At 41.7% G+C, this 16,094-nt stretch overlaps 1 protein-coding gene across 3 annotated transcripts in view; it reads right to left on the bottom strand.

Annotated features, from left to right (window-relative positions):
• The window catches only part of col19a1 (collagen, type XIX, alpha 1), a 161,212-nt gene that overhangs the window by 123,271 nt on the left and 21,847 nt on the right, over window positions 1-16,094 (bottom strand). For all 3 annotated transcript variants that reach the window (XM_029697582.1, XM_029697585.1, XM_029697583.1), the window contains exons 8-9: window positions 14,508-14,666; window positions 12,915-12,977 (exon numbers count right to left, since the gene is read on the bottom strand). In XM_029697582.1, the coding sequence (XP_029553442.1) occupies window positions 12,915-12,977; window positions 14,508-14,666 (222 nt within the window). The remainder of the gene's footprint in view (window positions 1-12,914; window positions 12,978-14,507; window positions 14,667-16,094) is intronic.

Genomic DNA, 16,094 nt, shown 5'->3' with positions numbered 1-16,094 from the left:
AATGATGTACAGCCCTAGTACTATGTTATACGATGTACAGCCCTAGTACTATGTTATACGATGTACAGCCCTAGTACTATGTTATACGATGTACAGCCCTAGTACTATGTTATACGATGTACAGCCCTAGTACTATGTTAATGATGTACAGCCCTAGTACTATGTTATACGATGTACAGCCCTAGTACTATGTTAATGATGTACAGCCCTAGTACTATGTTAATGATGTACAGCCCTAGTACTATGTTAATGATGTACAGCCCTAGTACTATGTTATACGATGTACAGCCCTAGTACTCTGTTAATGATGTACAGCCCTAGTACTCTGTTAATGATGTACAGTCCTAGTACTATGTTAATGATGTACAGTCCTAGTACTATGTTAACGATGTACAGCCCTAGTACTATGTTAACGATGTACAGCCCTAGTACTATGTTATACGATGTACAGCCCTAGTACTATGTTATACGATGTACAGCCCTAGTACTATGTTATACGATGTACAGCCCTAGTACTATGTTAATGATGTACAGCCCTAGTACTATGTTATACGATGTACAGCCCTAGTACTATTTTATACGATGTACAGCCCTAGTACTATGTTATACAATGTACAGCCCTAGTACTATGTTAACGATGTACAGCCCTAGTACTATGTTATACAATGTACAGCCCTAGTATTAACACATTCAACAGCTCCAAGGTGGAATAAAATGTAAACATTGACGTAGTCATGAAATTATAGCTTTTTATTAATCCTTTACAATACCCAGAATGTGTTTAGCACAGTACTACAGATGTATTCCATTCCGCCCTGCCTGCTTGCCTTCTCAACGAGCTGTCACTAATTTAATTTAGTCCCACAATGCACTTCTTCTAAAAGTGATAATAATGCCAGGAATCCTATTCGGGGCAGTTGATTGGTTGTCACAGTGTCGCTGAACCCAGCCTGTCTGTCAAAACGTATAACTTCAACAGAGGTACAGTAATTAAATGACCCTTTCAGAAATGACATGTCTTTGTATTGGATTCACAGTTGAATAGAACAAGTAAATGGTGTGCTCACAGGAATCTATTCACCTCAGTATGATACGTTTGGAGTTTTTCCTACAATTTTCTGAGGCAACTAGTTACTTTGAACCTGAAAAAAAAACTAATTATGACTTTAGAGATTTATTTTGTGCTACTTTTATTACGATTTAATGGTAGCTAAAGTGCCAAGACTAGTTCAATAAGGATATATGGACTGAGGTGTTTTCTTTGGTCCTAGTAGACCACTATAACAAACTTAATGTCACTTCTACACCAGGAACATACTAATTATAACGGAGAGTTTCACAAATAACCCAATTCCCCCTCCTCTCGGTCGGTCCTACAGGTAGAATGATTTAAAGCTTGTGTAGCTGTTGTACTTTCTCTGAATTCCTGAGTGGTTTTAAGGGAAAAACAGAAGGACTACATCCCAAATGGCCCCCTAGTCTCTATATAGTGCATTTCTTTTGACCAGGGCCTATAAGATATCCCATAGGGCTCTGCTCCAAAGTAGTGCACTATATTGGGAATAGGGTGCCATTTAGGACACAACCAAGTTCCTACTAGCTCTGAAAAATGTCTTTACCCAAACTACACCACTCTATGGTAATTGGGTCAATGACCACAAAGACCATCTGGTCCTAATAGGCGAATCACCACCTGTTCAAAGTAATGAATTCCTATCATTCTTCATTCCCAAACACACTGACTCTTCTCTCTCTCTTTCTGTCAAACACACTGACTCTTCTTCTCTCTCTTTCTGTCAAACACACTGACTCTTCTTCTCTCTCTTTCTGTCAAACACACTGACTCTTCTTCTCTCTCTTTCTGTCAAACACACTGACTCTTCTTCTCTCTCTTTCTGTCAAACACACTGGCTCTTCTTCTCTCTCTCTTGCTGTCAAACACACTGACTCTTCTTCTCTCTCTTTCTGTCAAACACACTGACTCTTCTCTCTCTCTCTCTGTCAAACACACTGACTCTTCTCTCTCTTTCTGTCAAACACACTGACTCTTCTTCTCTCTCTTTCTGTCAAACACACTGACTCTTCTTCTCTCTCTTTCTGTCAAACACACTGACTCTTCATCTCTCTCTTTCTGTCAAACACATTGACTCTTCTCTCTCTTTCTGTCAAACACACTGGCTCTTCTCTCTCTTTCTGTCAAACACACTGGCTCTTCTTCTCTCTCTTTCTGTCAAACACACTGACTCTTCTCTCTCTTTCTGTCAAACACACTGACTCTTCTTCTCTCTCTTTCTGTCAAACACACTGACTCTTCTTCTCTCTCTTTCTGTCAAACACACTGACTCTTCTTCTCTCTCTTTCTGTCAAACACACTGACTCTTCTTCTCTCTCTTTCTGTCAAACACACTGACTCTTCTCTCTCTTTCTGTCAAACACACTGACTCTTCTTCTCTCTCTTTCTGTCAAACACACTGACTCTTCTTCTCTTTCTGTCAAACACACTGACTCTTCTTCTCTCTCTCTTTCTGTCAAACACATTGACTCTTCTTCTCTCTTTTTCTGTCAAACACACTGACTCTTCTTCTCTCTCTGTCAAACACACTGACTCTTCTCTCTCTTTCTGTCAAACACACTGACTCTTCTTCTCTCTCTTTCTGTCAAACACACTGGCTCTTCTTCTCTCTCTCTTTCTGTCAAACACACTGGCTCATCTTCTCTCTCTTTCTGTCAAACACACTGACTCTTCTTCTCTCTCTTTCTGTCAAACACATTGACTCTTCTTCTCTCTCTTTCTGTCAAACACATTGACTCTTCTTCTCTCTCTCTTTCTGTCAAACACACTGGCTCTTCTTCTCTCTCTCTTTCTGTCAAACACACTGACTCTTCTTCTCTCTCTCTTTCTGTCAAACACATTGACTCTTCTCTCTCTTTCTGTCAAACACATTGACTCTTCTTCTCTCTCTTTCTGTCAAACACACTGACTCTTCTTCTCTCTCTTTCTGTCAAACACACTGACTCTTCTTCTCTCTCTTTCTGTCAAACACACTGACTCTTCTCTCTCTTTCTGTCAAACACACTGACTCTTCTTCTCTCTCTTTCTGTCAAACACACTGACTCTTCTTCTCTCTCTTTCTGTCAAACACACTGGCTCTTCTTCTCTCTCTTTCTGTCAAACACACTGACTCTTCTCTCTCTTTCTGTCAAACACACTGAATCTTCTTCTCTCTCTTTCTGTCAAACACACTGACTCTTCTCTCTCTTTCTGTCAAACACACTGACTCTTCTCTCTCTTTCTGTCAAACACACTGGCTCTTCTTCTCTCTCTTTCTGTCAAACACACTGACTCTTCTTCTCTCTCTCTCTCTGTCAAACACACTGGCTCATCTTCTCTCTCTTTCTGTCAAACACACTGGCTCTTCTTCTCTCTCTCTTTCTGTCAAACACACTGGCTCTTCTTCTCTCTCTGTCAAACACACTGACTCTTCTCTCTCTTTCTGTCAAACACACTGACTCTTCTCTCTCTTTCTGTCAAACACACTGACTCTTCTTCTCTCTCTTTCTGTCAAACACACTGGCTCTTCTTCTCTCTCTTTCTGTCAAACACATTGACTCTTCTTCTCTCTCTCTTTCTGTCAAACACACTGACTCTTCTCTCTCTTTCTGTCATACACACTGACTCTTCTTCTCTCTCTTTCTGACAAAAACACACTGGCTCTTCTTCTTCTCTCTCTTTCTGTCAAACACACTGACTCTTCTTCTCTCTCTCTTTCTGTCAAACACACTGACTCTTCTTCTCTCTCTCTTTCTGTCAAACACACTGACTCTTCTTCTCTCTCTCTCTCTGTCAAACACACTGGCTCATCTTCTCTCTCTTTCTGTCAAACACACTGGCTCCTCTTCTCTCTCTCTTTCTGTCAAACACATTGACTCTTCTTCTCTCTCTTTCTGTCAAACACACTGGCTCTTCTTCTCTCTCTCTTTCTGTCAAACACATTGACTCTTCTTCTCTCTCTTTCTGTCAAACACACTGACTCTTCTTCTCTCTCTTTCTGTCAAACACACTGGCTCTTCTTCTCTCTCTTTCTGTCAAACACACTGACTCTTCTTCTCTCTCTTTCTGTCAAACACACTGACTCTTCTTCTCTCTCTTTCTGTCAAACACACTGACTCTTCTCTCTCTTTCTGTCAAACACACTGACTCTTCTTCTCTCTCTTTCTGTCAAACACACTGACTCTTCTTCTCTCTCTCTTTCTGTCAAACACACTGACTCTTCTCTCTCTTTCTGTCAAACACACTGACTCTTCTTCTCTCTCTTTCTGTCAAACACACTGACTCTTCTTCTCTCTCTTTCTGTCAAACACACTGACTCTTCTTCTCTCTCTCTTTCTGTCAAACACATTGACTCTTCTTCTCTCTCTCTTTCTGTCAAACACACTGACTCTTCTTCTCTCTCTGTCAAACACACTGACTCTTCTTCTCTCTCTTTCTGTCAAACACACTGACTCTTCTTCTCTCTCTGTCAAACACACTGACTCTTCTTCTCTCTCTTTCTGTCAAACACATTGACTCTTCTTCTCTCTCTTTCTGTCAAACACACTGGCTCTTCTTCTCTCTCTCTTTCTGTCAAACACATTGACTCTTCTTCTCTCTCTCTTTCTGTCAAACACACTGACTCTTCTCTCTCTTTCTGTCAAACACACTGACTCTTCTTCTCTCTCTCTTTCTGTCAAACACACTGACTCTTCTTCTCTCTCTCTCTCTGTCAAACACACTGGCTCTTCTTCTCTCTCTTTCTGTCAAACACATTGACTCTTCTTCTCTCTCTCTTTCTGTCAAACACACTGACTCTTCTCTCTCTTTCTGTCAAACACACTGGCTCTTCTTCTCTCTCTCTTTCTGTCAAACACACTGGCTCTTCTTCTCTCTCTTTCTGTCAAACACACTGGCTCTTCTCTCTCTCTTTCTGTCAAACACACTGACTCTTCTCTCTCTCTTTCTGTCAAACACACTGGCTCTTCTTCTCTCTCTTTCTGTCAAACACACTGACTCTTCTTCTCTCTTTCTGTCACACACTGACTCTTCTTCTCTCTCTTTCTGTCAAACACACTGACTCTTCTCTCTCTTTCTGTCAAGCACACTGACTCTTCTCTCTCTCTTTCTGTCAAACACACTGGCTCTTCTTCTCTCTCTTTCTGTCAAACACACTGGCTCTTCTTCTCTCTCTTGCTGTCAAACACACTGACTCTTCTTCTCTCTCTTTCTGTCAAACACACTGACTCTTCTCTCTCTTTCTGTCAAACACACTGACTCTTCTTCTCTCTCTTTCTGTCAAACACACTGACTCTTCTTCTCTCTCTTTCTGTCAAACACACTGGCTCTTCTTCTCTCTCTCTTGCTGTCAAACACACTGACTCTTCTTCTCTCTCTTTCTGTCAAACACACTGACTCTTCTCTCTCTCTCTCTGTCAAACACACTGACTCTTCTCTCTCTTTCTGTCAAACACACTGACTCTTCTCTCTCTCTTTCTGTCAAACACACTGGCTCTTCTTCTCTCTCTTTCTGTCAAACACACTGACTCTTCTCTCTCTTTCTGTCAAACACACTGACTCTTCTCTCTCTTTCTGTCAAACACACTGACTCTTCTTCTCTCTCTTCTGTCAAACACACTGACTCTTCTTCTCTCTCTTTCTGTCAAACACACTGACTCTTCTTCTCTTTCTTTCTGTCAAACACACTGGTTCTTCTTCTCTCTCTTTCTGTCAAACACACTGACTCTTCTTCTCTCTCTTTCTGTCAAACACACTGGCTCTTCTTCTCTCTCTCTTTCTGTCAAACACACTGACTCTTCTTCTCTCTCTTTCTGTCAAACACACTGACTCTTCTCTCTCTCTCTCTGTCAAACACACTGACTCTTCTCTCTCTTTCTGTCAAACACACTGACTCTTCTTCTCTCTCTTTCTGTCAAACACACTGGCTCTTCTTCTCTCTCTTTCTGTCAAACACACTGACTCTTCTCTCTCTTTCTGTCAAACACACTGACTCTTCTTCTCTCTCTTTCTGTCAAACACACTGGTTCTTCTCTCTCTCTTTCTGTCAAATACACTGATTCTTCTCTCTCTTTCTGTCAAACACACTGACTCTTCTTCTCTCTCTTTCTGTCAAACACACTGGCTCTTCTTCTCTCTCTTTCTGTCAAACACACTGGCTCTTCTTCTCTCTCTTGCTGTCAAACACACTGACTCTTCTTCTCTCTCTTTCTGTCAAACACACTGGCCCTTCTTCTCTCTCTTTCTGTCAAACACACTGACTCTTCTCTCTCTCTTTCTGTCAAACACACTGACTCTTCTTCTCTCTCTTTATGTCAAACACACTGGTTCTTCTCTCTCTCTTTCTGTCAAACACACTGACTCTTCTTCTCTCTCTTTCTGTCAAACACACTGACTCTTCTCTCTCTTTCTGTCAAACACACTGACTCTTCTTCTCTCTCTGTCAAACACACTGACTCTTCTTCTCTCTCTTTCTGTCAAACACACTGACTCTTCTCTCTCTTTCTGTCAAACACACTGACTCTTCTTCTCTCTCTTTCTGTCAAACACACTGACTCTTCTTCTCTCTCTTTCTGTCAAACACATTGACTCTTCTTCTCTCTCTTTCTGTCAAACACACTGACTCTTCTTCTCTCTCTTTCTGTCAAACACACTGACTCTTCTTCTCTCTCTTTCTGTCAAACACATTGACTCTTCTTCTCTCTCTTTCTGTCAAACACATTGACTCTTCTTCTCTCTCTTTCTGTCAAACACACTGACTCTTCTTCTCTCTCTTTCTGTCAAACACAAGGACTCTTCTCTCTCTTTCTGTCAAACACACTGGCTCTTCTTCTCTCTCTTTCTGTCAAACACACTGACTCTTCTTCTCTCTCTCTTTCTGTCAAACACACTGGCTCTTCTTCTCTCTCTGTCAAACACACTGACTCTTCTTCTCTCTCTGTCAAACACACTGACTCTTCTCTCTCTTTCTGTCAAACACACTGACTCTTCTTCTCTCTCTCTTTCTGTCAAACACACTGGCTCTTTTTCTCTCTCTCTTGCTGTCAAACACACTGACTCTTCTTCTCTCTCTTTCTGTCAAACACACTGACTCTTCTCTCTCTCTGTCAAACACACTGACTCTTCTTCTCTCTCTTTCTGTCAAACACACTGACTCTTCTTCTCTCTCTTTCTGTCAAACACACTGGCTCTTCTTCTCTCTCTCTTTCTGTCAAACACACTGACTCTTCTTCTCTCTCTTTCTGTCAAACACACTGACTCTTTTTGTCTCTCTCTTTCTGTCAAACACACTGACTCTTCTCTCTCTTTCTGTCAAACACACTGGCTCTTCTTCTCTCTCTCTTTCTGTCATACACACTGGCTCTTCTTCTCTCTCTTTCTGTCAAACACACTGACTCTTTTCCCTCTTTCTGTCAAACACACTGACTCTTCTTCTCTCTCTTTCTGTCAAACACACTGACTCTTCTTCTCTCTCTTTCTGTCAAACACACTGACTCTTCTCTCTCTTTCTGTCAAACACACTGACTCTTCTTCTCTCTCTTTCTGTCAAACACACTGACTCTTCTCTCTCTTTCTGTCAAACACACTGACTCTTCTCTCTCTCTTTCTGTCAAACACACTGGCTCTTCTTCTCTCTCTTTCTGTCAAACACACTGACTCTTCTCTCTCTTTCTGTCAAACACACTGACTCTTCTCTCTCTTTCTGTCAAACACACTGACTCTTCTTCTCTCTCTTTCTGTCAAACACACTGACTCTTCTTCTCTCTCTTTCTGTCAAACACACTGACTCTTCTTCTCTCTCTTTCTGTCAAACACACTGACTCTTCTTCTCTCTCTTTCTGTCAAACACACTGGCTCTTTCTCTCTCTCTTGCTGTCAAACACACTGACTCTTCTTCTCTCTCTTTCTGTCAAACACACTGACTCTTCTCTCTCTCTCTCTGTCAAACACACTGACTCTTCGCTCTCTTTCTGTCAAACACACTGACTCTTCTCTCTCTCTTTCTGTCAAACACACTGGCTCTTCTTCTCTCTCTTTCTGTCAAACACACTGACTCTTCTCTCTCTTTCTGTCAAACACACTGACTCTTCTCTCTCTTTCTGTCAAACACACTGACTCTTCTTCTCTCTCTTTCTGTCAAACACACTGACTCTTCTTCTCTCTCTTTCTGTCAAACACACTGACTCTTCTTCTCTCTCTTTCTGTCAAACACACTGACTCTTCTTCTCTCTCTTTCTGTCAAACACACTGGCTCTTCTTCTCTCTCTTTCTGTCAAACACACTGACTCTTCTCTCTCTTTCTGTCAAACACACTGACTCTTCTTCTCTCTCTTTCTGTCAAACACACTGGTTCTTCTCTCTCTCTTTCTGTCAAATACACTGATTCTTCTCTCTCTTTCTGTCAAACACACTGACTCTTCTTCTCTCTCTTTCTGTCAAACACACTGGCTCTTCTTCTCTCTCTTTCTGTCAAACACACTGGCTCTTCTTCTCTCTCTTGCTGTCAAACACACTGACTCTTCTTCTCTCTCTTTCTGTCAAACACACTGGCTCTTCTCTCTCTCTTTCTGTCAAACACACTGACTCTTCTCTCTCTCTTTCTGTCAAACACACTGACTCTTCTTCTCTCTCTTTATGTCAAACACACTGGTTCTTCTCTCTCTCTTTCTGTCAAACACACTGACTCTTCTTCTCTCTCTTTCTGTCAAACACACTGACTCTTCTCTCTCTTTCTGTCAAACACACTGACTCTTCTTCTCTCTCTTTCTGTCAAACACACTGACTCTTCTTCTCTCTCTTTCTGTCAAACACACTGACTCTTCTCTCTCTTTCTGTCAAACACACTGACTCTTCTTCTCTCTCTTTCTGTCAAACACATTGACTCTTCTTCTCTCTCTTTCTGTCAAACACACTGACTCTTCTCTCTCTTTCTGTCAAACACACTGACTCTTCTTCTCTCTCTTTCTGTCAAACACATTGACTCTTCTTCTCTCTCTTTCTGTCAAACACATTGACTCTTCTTCTCTCTCTTTCTGTCAAACACACTGACTCTTCTTCTCTCTCTTTCTGTCAAACACACTGACTCTTCTCTCTCTTTCTGTCAAACACACTGGCTCTTCTTCTCTCTCTTTCTGTCAAACACACTGACTCTTCTTCTCTCTCTCTTTCTGTCAAACACACTGGCTCTTCTTCTCTCTCTGTCAAACACACTGACTCTTCTTCTCTCTCTGTCAAACACACTGACTCTTCTCTCTCTTTCTGTCAAACACACTGACTCTTCTTCTCTCTCTCTTTCTGTCAAACACACTGGCTCTTCTTCTCTCTCTCTTGCTGTCAAACACACTGACTCTTCTTCTCTCTCTTTCTGTCAAACACACTGACTCTTCTCTCTCTCTCTGTCAAACACACTGACTCTTCTTCTCTCTCTTTCTGTCAAACACACTGACTCTTCTTCTCTCTCTTTCTGTCAAACACACTGGCTCTTCTTCTCTCTCTCTTTCTGTCAAACACACTGACTCTTCTTCTCTCTCTTTCTGTCAAACACACTGACTCTTTTTGTCTCTCTCTTTCTGTCAAACACACTGACTCTTCTCTCTCTTTCTGTCAAACACACTGGCTCTTCTTCTCTCTCTCTTTCTGTCATACACACTGGCTCTTCTTCTCTCTCTTTCTGTCAAACACACTGACTCTTTTCCCTCTTTCTGTCAAACACACTGACTCTTCTTCTCTCTCTTTCTGTCAAACACACTGACTCTTCTTCTCTCTCTTTCTGTCAAACACACTGACTCTTCTCTCTCTTTCTGTCAAACACACTGGCTCTTCTCTCTCTTTCTGTCAAACACACTGGCTCTTCTCTCTCTTTCTGTCAAACACACTGACTCTTCTTCTCTCTCTTTCTGTCAAACACACTGACTCTTCTTCTCTCTCTTTCTGTCAAACACACTGGCTCTTCTTCTCTCTCTTTCTGTCAAACACACTGACTCTTCTCTCTCTTTCTGTCAAACACACTGACTCTTCTTCTCTCTCTTTCTGTCAAACACATTGACTCTTCTTCTCTCTCTTTCTGTCAAACACACTGACTCTTCTTCTCTCTCTTTCTGTCAAACACACTGACTCTTCTCTCTCTTTCTGTCAAACACACTGACTCTTCTTCTCTCTCTCTTTCTGTCAAACACACTGGCTCTTCTTCTCTCTCTCTTGCTGTCAAACACACTGACTCTTCTCTCTCTTTCTGTCAAACACACTGGCTCTTCTTCTCTCTCTTTCTGTCAAACACATTGACTCTTCTCTCTCTTTCTGTCAAACACACTGACTCTTCTTCTCTCTCTTTCTGTCAAACACACTGACTCTTCTTCTCTCTCTTTCTGTCAAACACACTGGCTCTTCTTCTCTCTCTCTTGCTGTCAAACACACTGACTCTTCTTCTCTCTCTCTTTCTGTCAAACACACTGACTCTTCTTCTCTCTCTTTCTGTCAAACACACTGACTCTTCTTCTCTCTCTTTCTGTCAAACACACTGACTCTTCTTCTCTCTCTTTCTGTCAAACACACTGACTCTTCTTCTCTCTCTTTCTGTCAAACACACTGACTCTTCTCTCTCTCTCTCTGTCAAACACACTGACTCTTCTTCTCTCTCTTTCTGTCAAACACACTGACTCTTCTCTCTCTCTCTGTCAAACACATTGACTCTTCTTCTCTCTCTTTCTGTCATACACACTGGCTCTTCTTCTCTCTCTTTCTGTCAAACACACTGGCTCTTTTCCCTCTTTCTGTCAAACACACTTGTTCTTCTCTCTTTCTCTTTCTGCCAAACACCCTGGGTCTTCTCTCTCTATTTCTGTCAAACACCCTGGGTCTTCTCTCTTTCTCTTTCTGCCAAACACCCTGGGTCTTCTCTCTTTCTGCCAAACAGCCTGGGTCTTCTCTCTTTCTGCCAAACACCCTGGGTCTTCTCTCTCTCTTTCTGCCAAACACCCTGGGTCTTCTCTCTTTTCGCCAAACACACTTGTTCTTCTCTCTCTCTCTTTCTGCCAAACACCCTGGGTCTTCTCTCTTTCTCTTTCTGCCAAACACCCTGGGTCTTCTCTCTTTCTCTTTCTGCCAAACACCCTGGGTCTTCTCTCTCTCTCTTTCTGCCAAACACCCTGGGTCTTCTCTCTTCTCTCTTTCTGCCAAACACCCTGGGTCTTCTCTCTTCTCTCTTTCTGTCAAACGCCCTGGGTCTTCTCTCTTTCTCTTTCTGTCGAACACCCTGGGTCTTCTCTCTTTCTGCCAAACACCCTGGGTCTTCTCTCTTCTCTCTTTCTGTCAAACACCCTGGCTCTTCTCTCTCTATTTCTGTCAGTCCCTTCGGCCCTCGGCCCTCCATTCACACACCATATACACAAGTGTCCCTACGCTGAAGGAGTGAAAATTATGGAGGGTGTATTAAACCCTCCGATAGCCACTTCAACGGCTTCAGAGCCATGTGGAATCCCATAACGCACCACATTATTTTTGAGTTCGCACAATTTCACACAAAACAATGGAGAGGCGTAATGGAGAGCCACCTGTACTTGTTTGTGTCTGATTTCAAGGCTTGAAACACGTAGCAAATGAAATGTTTAACTGATACTGAAAACGACAGGGGGAATCTGAATTTCATGCTCGTTCTATTACTTTAGTTTTAGTTTATTCATTCTACCATTTAAAAAAACAATCACACCAAATGTGAAAATCCACACATCGACATTAGTAAATTCAGTCTGGGACTTATTTCCATTGTTAAATCATGGAGGATAACACACAATACAGTCTGGGACTTATTTCCATTGTTAAATCATGGAGGATAACACACAATACAGTCTGTGACTTATTTCCATTGTTAAATCATGGAGGATAACACACAATACAGTCTGGGACTTATTTCCATTGTTAAATCATGGAGGATAACACACAATACAGTCTGTGACTAATTTCCATTGTTAAATCATGGAGGATAACACGCAATACAGTCTGGGACTTATTTCCAATGTTAAATCATGGAGGATAACACACAATACAGTCTGTGACTTATTTCCATTGTTAAATCATGGAGGATAACACACAATACAGTGTGGGACTTATTTCCATTGTTAAATCATGGAGGATAACACACAATACAGTCTGTGACTTATTTCCATTGTTAAATCATGGAGGATAACACACAATACAGTCTGGGACTTATTTCCATTGTTAAATCATGGAGGATAACACACAATACAGTCTGGGACTTATTTCCATTGTTAAATCATGGAGGATAACACACAATACAGTCTGGGTCATATTTCCATTGTTAAATCATGGAGGATAACACACAATACAGTCTGGGTCATATTTCCATTGTTAAATCATGGAGGATAACACACAATACAGTCTGGGTCATATTTCCTTATTTTTGTCTCTGTCTGTGTCTGTCTTTTCTCTGTCTGTCTTTTCTCTGTCTCTGTCTGTCTCCATCTCTGTCTCTCTGTATCCATGTCTCCATCTCTGTCTGTCTCCATGTCTTCATCTCTGTCTGTCTTTTCTGTCTGTCTCCATCTCTGTCTGTCTTTTCTCTGTCTGTCTGTCTCCATCTCCATCTGTCTTTTCTCTGTCTCTGTCTGTCTCCATCTCTGTCTGTCTCCATCTCTGTCTGTCTTCTCTGTCTCTGTCTGTCTCCATCTCTGTCGGTCTTTTCTCTGTCTCCGTCTTTGTCTCTCTCCCTGAAATATGTGACTGTAAGGAAGCACAACAGCTTTATCTCTGTTAGAATTGTAACTGAATTCTACAGGTACAATACCTGTGCACACATGCACAGTCATGATGGTATTTATTGAGTCAGATAGATATTCAACATCTCCTTTACCTTGTCTCCTTGATCTCCTTTCTGTCCTGGAAGTCCTGCCAAGCCTGGTAGACCTTGATCACCCTACAAAGAACAAGAACATTTAATTGATGTAATTTACCTGAACTAGCTTGCTAATGACTGTCCGTCCACACATTAAAATCTCCCCAAAGACATGACAAATTCCCCAAGGTACCCCTCTGTCTGAAGTCTGCTTTCAGAACACTTCCATGGACATTAGTGGAACCACCTCTGGAGATGGCAGCCATGCCTCAAACAAAGCAACTACATATTTGTGCCAAATTACTGCTAGTAAGCTTTTATTTCCTGCCTTTGGTTGGCATCCAAGAAAACTCATTGGCATAAATGTGCTTTAATTGGTTATTTATTTTCTAGTTTAATACGTTTGGTGGCAGCAGTGGGATATTTGAATTTGGAATTCTGAATGCATGGTTTCATTAGAACAGAACAGAACACTCCAACCCATTAGGATTCTAATTGCTGTTTGGACAGATTGTAACTGAGGATTGCTCAACTCCGATCTCCTATATCGAGGTTGAGTTGAGTATTGATAAGTGGTCGCACCATTTGCTAGCAACAACATTGAGTTGCCATCAGTCGATACATGAAATTCTGAAAATGCTTGCCTGTATCTATTTTTGTCCTGTACAACAAGAGGTCCTTCCGAAGGGTCCTTCCGTCAAGGCCTCTACATCTCCCGTCGAGCAACACAAAGCCGTCGAGCAACACAAATGAGTAAAAAGTTGGGGGTTGCATTCAATAAAAGTTTTTATTCAAAGTGTGAAGGACAGTAGTTGTACAGGACAAACCTAGGTACAGGTACGTTTTCAGATTAACATTTTTTACAAGCATCGACTGATGTTGACTCAATGTTGTTGCTAGACCAGTTATCAATACTCAACTCCTCCTCGATATAAGAGAACGGATATAAGAGAAAGGATATAAGAGAATGGATATAAGAGAACGGATATAAGAGAACGGATATAAGAGAACGGATATAAGAGAACGGATATAAGAGAACGGATATAAGAGAACGGATAATAGAGAATGGATATAAGAGAACGGATATAAGAGAACGGATATAAGAGAATGGATATAAGAGAACGGATATAAGAGAACGGATATAAGAGAATGGATATAAGAGAATGGATATAAGAGAATGGATATAAGAGAACGGATATAAGAGAACGGATATAAGAGAACGGATATAAGAGAACGGATAATAGAGAATGGATATAAGAGAACGGATATAAGAGAACGGATATAAGAGAATGGATATAAGAGAACGGATATAAGAGAACGGATATAAGAGAATGGATATAAAGAACGGATATAAGAGAACGGATATAAGAGAACGGAGTTGAGCGTTCCTCAACTTGACTGATTGTACCACAGAATTAAATAGAAAACCAAGATGGCTGCCTTTATCAACGCATTCTAGAGTTAATAAGGTTTATACCATAGATCACTCTGGTAATATGTATGGTTACGTCTGTAATGGCACCCCATTCCCTACTGGCTTTGGTCAAAAGTATTGCACAAAACAGAGAATAGAGTGGGGTTTGGGACGTAGGATATTTCTATGGACTGTACCTTCTCTGCTGAACATTGACATCTGTCACTGCTGGAATGCTGGACCCGGGCTGGCTGGACGGGCTGGGAGAGCATCTGGGGGAGCAGGCCTGCTCCAGCTGTATCCAAGGGATTGGGAGTCACCCCTCCAGCACCAGGGTCCTCCCTGCTAGGCTCACACTGTAGGAGCAATACAAAGATATACAGTGGCTTGCGGAAGTATTCACTCCCCTTGGGATTTTTACTATTTTGTCGCCTTACAACCTGGAATTAAAATAGATTTTGGGGGGGTTTGTATCATTTGATTTACACAACATCCCGACCACTTTGAAGATGCAAAATATTTTTTACTGTGAAACAAACAAGAAATAAGGCAATAAAACAGAAAACTTGAGCATGCATAACTATTCACCCCCCCCCCCCCCCCCAAAGTCAATACTTTGTAGAGTCACCTTTTGTAGCAATTACAGCTGCAAGTCTCTTGGGGTATGTCTCATTCTTCAAGGCAAAACTGCTCCAGCTCCTTCAAGTTGGATGGGTTCCTCTGGTGTACAAAGTCATACCACAGAATCTCAATTGGATTGAGGTCTAGGCCATTCCAAGACATTTAAATGTTTCCCCTTAAATCACTCAAGTGTTGCTTTAGCAGTATGCTTAGGGTCATTGTCCTGCTGGAAGGTGAACCTCCGTACCAGTCTCAAATCTCTGGAAGACTGAAACAGGTTTCCCTCAATAATTTCCCTGTATTTAGCGCCATCCATCATTCCTTCATATCTGACCAGTTTCCCAGGTCCTGCTGATGAAAACATCCCCACAGCATGATGCTGCCACCACTATGCTTCACTGTGGGGATAGAATTCTCGGGGTGATGAGAGGTGATGGGTTTGCGCCAGACATAGCGTTTTCCTTGATGGCCAAAAAGCTCAATTTTAGTCTCGTCTGACCAGAGTACCTTCTTCCATATGTTTGGGGAGTCTCCCACATGCCTTTTGGCGAACACCAAACGTGCTTCCTTATTTTTTTCTTTAAGCAATGTCTTTTTTCTGGCCACTCTTCCGGAAAGCCCAGCTCTGTGGAATGTACGGCTTAAAGTGGTCCTATGGACAGATACTCCAATCTCCACTGTGGAGCTTTGCAGCTCCGTCAGGGTTATCTTTGGCGTCTTTGTTGCATCTCTGATTAATGCCCTCCTTGCCTGGTCTGTGAGTTTTGGTGGGCGGCCCTCTCTTGGCAGGTTTGTTGTGGTGCCATATTCGTTCCATTTTTTAATAATGGATTTAATGTTGCTCTGTGGGATGTTCAAAGTTTCGGATATGTTTTTATATCCGAACCCTGATCTGTACTTCTCCACAACTTTGTCCCTGACCTGTTTGGAGCTCCTTGGTCTTCATGGTGCCGCTTGCTTGGTGGTGTTGCAGACTCTGGGGCCTTTCAGAACAGGTGTATATATACTGAGATCATGTGACAGATCATGTGACACTTAGATTGCACACAGGTGGACTTTATTTAATTTGTTAATTAGTTCTGAAGGTAACTGGTTGCACCAGATCTTATTTAGGGGCTTCCATAGCAAAGGGGGTGAATACATATGCATGCAACACTTTTCAG

The sequence above is a fragment of the Salmo trutta genome, chromosome 18 (assembly GCF_901001165.1).
Source record: "Salmo trutta chromosome 18, fSalTru1.1, whole genome shotgun sequence".
NCBI classification, from domain to species: Eukaryota; Metazoa; Chordata; class Actinopteri; order Salmoniformes; family Salmonidae; genus Salmo; species Salmo trutta.
Note: the sequence above shows the minus strand (reverse complement) of the source record. Positions and strands in the feature narration are given on the sequence as shown.